General features: G+C 37.6%; 1 protein-coding gene across 1 annotated transcript in view; it reads left to right on the top strand.

Moving 5' to 3' along the window:
* MAP3K5 (mitogen-activated protein kinase kinase kinase 5) overlaps positions 1-1,467 on the top strand; it is a 76,490-nt gene extending 75,023 nt beyond the window's left edge. Inside the window, 1 exon segment of the mRNA XM_009319141.1 lies at positions 785-1,467. Within this exon segment, the coding sequence (XP_009317416.1) occupies positions 785-845 (61 nt within the window). The 3' untranslated portion in view covers positions 846-1,467.
* Positions 1,468-2,603: the final 1,136 nt, after the last annotated feature.

Genomic DNA, 2,603 nt, shown 5'->3' with positions numbered 1-2,603 from the left:
TTTGTTACAAGAGAAAATAACTGATACTAAGCCTCTATTTATTGGATTGTGCAGTATTAATTTAAAATAAGTAACACTTTCCAGTATGTCTTTGTATACTGATGCATTCCTGATGAACAGCTGATGCTGTTTAAATTTTAAAATAAGCTTTTCTATTAAAGGAAAGCAAAGGGCAAATTTTAAAGTAAAGCTTTTACCTTACACCTGGAAACACTGGATATCCGATCAGAGTCTTGCTTTTTTTAAAAAGGTAGAGATAGCAAAATTTTCTGTAGTGTGTCATCATCATCAAACTTGAGAAATACTACTCATGGACTGCAGCTAATACTAGATTTCACCTAATCACGCCAGGTGTGTGGGTCACTGCAGAACCAAGGTTAAGTAGAAACAATAGAAGTTATCAAACACTCTGTGTGTGCCCCATCAGTTTAAAAATAACTAACTACATAAAAATTTAAAAAAAAGGCAGGTGTTAAGATTTTTTCATAATTGACATTTTCATAACGTTGGAAGTCTGCTGTGGGTTATGCAGGTCCTTTGGACCAGAAGTCTGAATTCCAGAAAGCAGGCATCTGAAAAGTATAAAGATTCCCCTTGTACTGTAATCAGAAATGGACTCTGTTCTCTATTTGAGTATTGCGTGTTGAATGTCACCTTTGATCAGCCTTCCCACTGAATTTCATTGGTCAAAAAAAGTAAGAAAATCAGAAGGCACGTAAATTGGAATGCTTTCAGGCTAGAAAGTATCTTTGTACCTGAGCATCTTTATGATTTTTCTTTACAGAGGAGGAATGCTATGCACGCTCTGGAAGGCCATCACTGACTTTCGAGAGAAACATGCCTGACACTGAAATTTTTCTTCGCTTCTCTGCAGAGAGGAAAATATTTCCTTTCAGCACAGAGCAGGTTTGCCGTCAGAAGGACTGTTGCACTTTAATCCAGTATTTGTTTACCAATGTTAAAAACACTGCAGCTTCCTGACTGCTTTTAATCCTATAATCCATAAGGAATCTGTAAAGAACCTGCAACGTTATTTTACTTTAAATGTTTTTACATGCAAGTTTTTCAAAAATAAAAAAACCCTACCAAAACCCATTATAAACTCATAAAATATTGTAGTTAAAGTAACTAGATGTTAATTTCATGAAAAAACTGTACATCACTGGAACAAAACCAAAATGTGACAACAACTTCTCAAGTTTCTTTTTCTTTGTAACATATCTCAATAATCTGTAGTAGAACTTCACAATTTCAGTCATAATTAGATATTTTTCTTTTAGTGCGCAAGACCTAAAGGTAACTGTTTTTACCTACTCCCCTTCATAGTTTAATATTGTTTATTTTTGGTAATTTAAGTTCTATGGTGCATTTGTTTTAGAGTTGTTTATGTACTACTGAACTGTACCAGTTGCATACACCTGAACCACAGTAATGTTAGCTTGTTCTAAAGCTATCTCTGACATACACAGTTGCAAATAAAAAGAACCTGAGACTTACTTTTTTCTGTATTTTTGGACTTTTAAAATAATAAAGGTGTAGAACTGGAAAATACTGGAATAAAAAAGAGGAAAAAAATCATACTGAGTATCAAGGGAACCTTTCTGACACATTAAAGTTACTGTGATTTGAGTTTGATAATCACAGCATTGAATATTTTCTTGGTTTTCCTGGTCAGTCTAATTCCTGCACTGACAGTCCAGGGCCAAACAAAATTCTTCTCTGAGTGCTCTACTTGACTTGAGAAATGAACATCCTGCCTCCATGCACTGAATAGTGATTGTGGCCTGTTGTTTTCTTCTGCTTTTGTTGATGCAATATGTCTTTTCTCACATATAATGAAAAAAGATGGTGGATATTCCCTGTCCATCCACTCTCATTGTCACTCCAGCATTCTAGCGCTGGGTATCATCAGATTCTTATGGGGCAGCTGCAAAAAAATTCTGTTGTGAGTCAGACTTGCCTGGACAGAAGCTGCTTCTTTCTTCATAAGCCTTGGTAATCAGTGAACAGCTTATGCCCTGAATTTTTCAGGTCTAGCAAGTATTTTCAAAGAAAATTAAATATTTTTCTTCTAAATGTAAACATGTTGTCCTAACATCTATGTAGTAATTTTTGCTGACTAAAAACCAACGATTATGTATAAAAAAATAGGCTAAACAAAGAACAGTAGATTAAACGTTAGGGAGTGTTTCGATTGTCTAGAGCTCAACGATTGTGATGATGATAGGGTTGAGTGTTTATGGGTAAGGATGAGGGGGAAGGCCAACGAGGCAGATATCCTGCTGGGAGTCTGTTATAGACCACTCAACCAGGATGAAGAGGCCGATGAAGTGTTCTACAAGCGGCTGGCAGAGGTGTCTCTATCGCTGGCCCTTGTTCTCGTGGGGGACTTCAACTTCCCGGACATCTGCTGGAAATAAAACACGGCAGAGAGGAAGCAGTCTAGGAGGTTCCTGGAGTGTGTGGAAGACAACTTCCTGACACAGCTGGTAAGTGAGCCTACCAGGGGAGGTGCCTCGCTCGACCTGCTGTTTACAAACAGAGAAGGACTGGTGGGAGATGTGGTGGTCGGAGGCCGTCTTGGGCTTAGCGACCATGAAATG

This window comes from Pygoscelis adeliae, unplaced genomic scaffold (genome assembly GCF_000699105.1).
Source record: "Pygoscelis adeliae isolate BGI_AS28 unplaced genomic scaffold, ASM69910v1 Scaffold172, whole genome shotgun sequence".
NCBI lineage: Eukaryota > Metazoa > Chordata > Aves > Sphenisciformes > Spheniscidae > Pygoscelis > Pygoscelis adeliae.
This window is presented reverse-complemented; position numbering and strand designations above follow the sequence as displayed.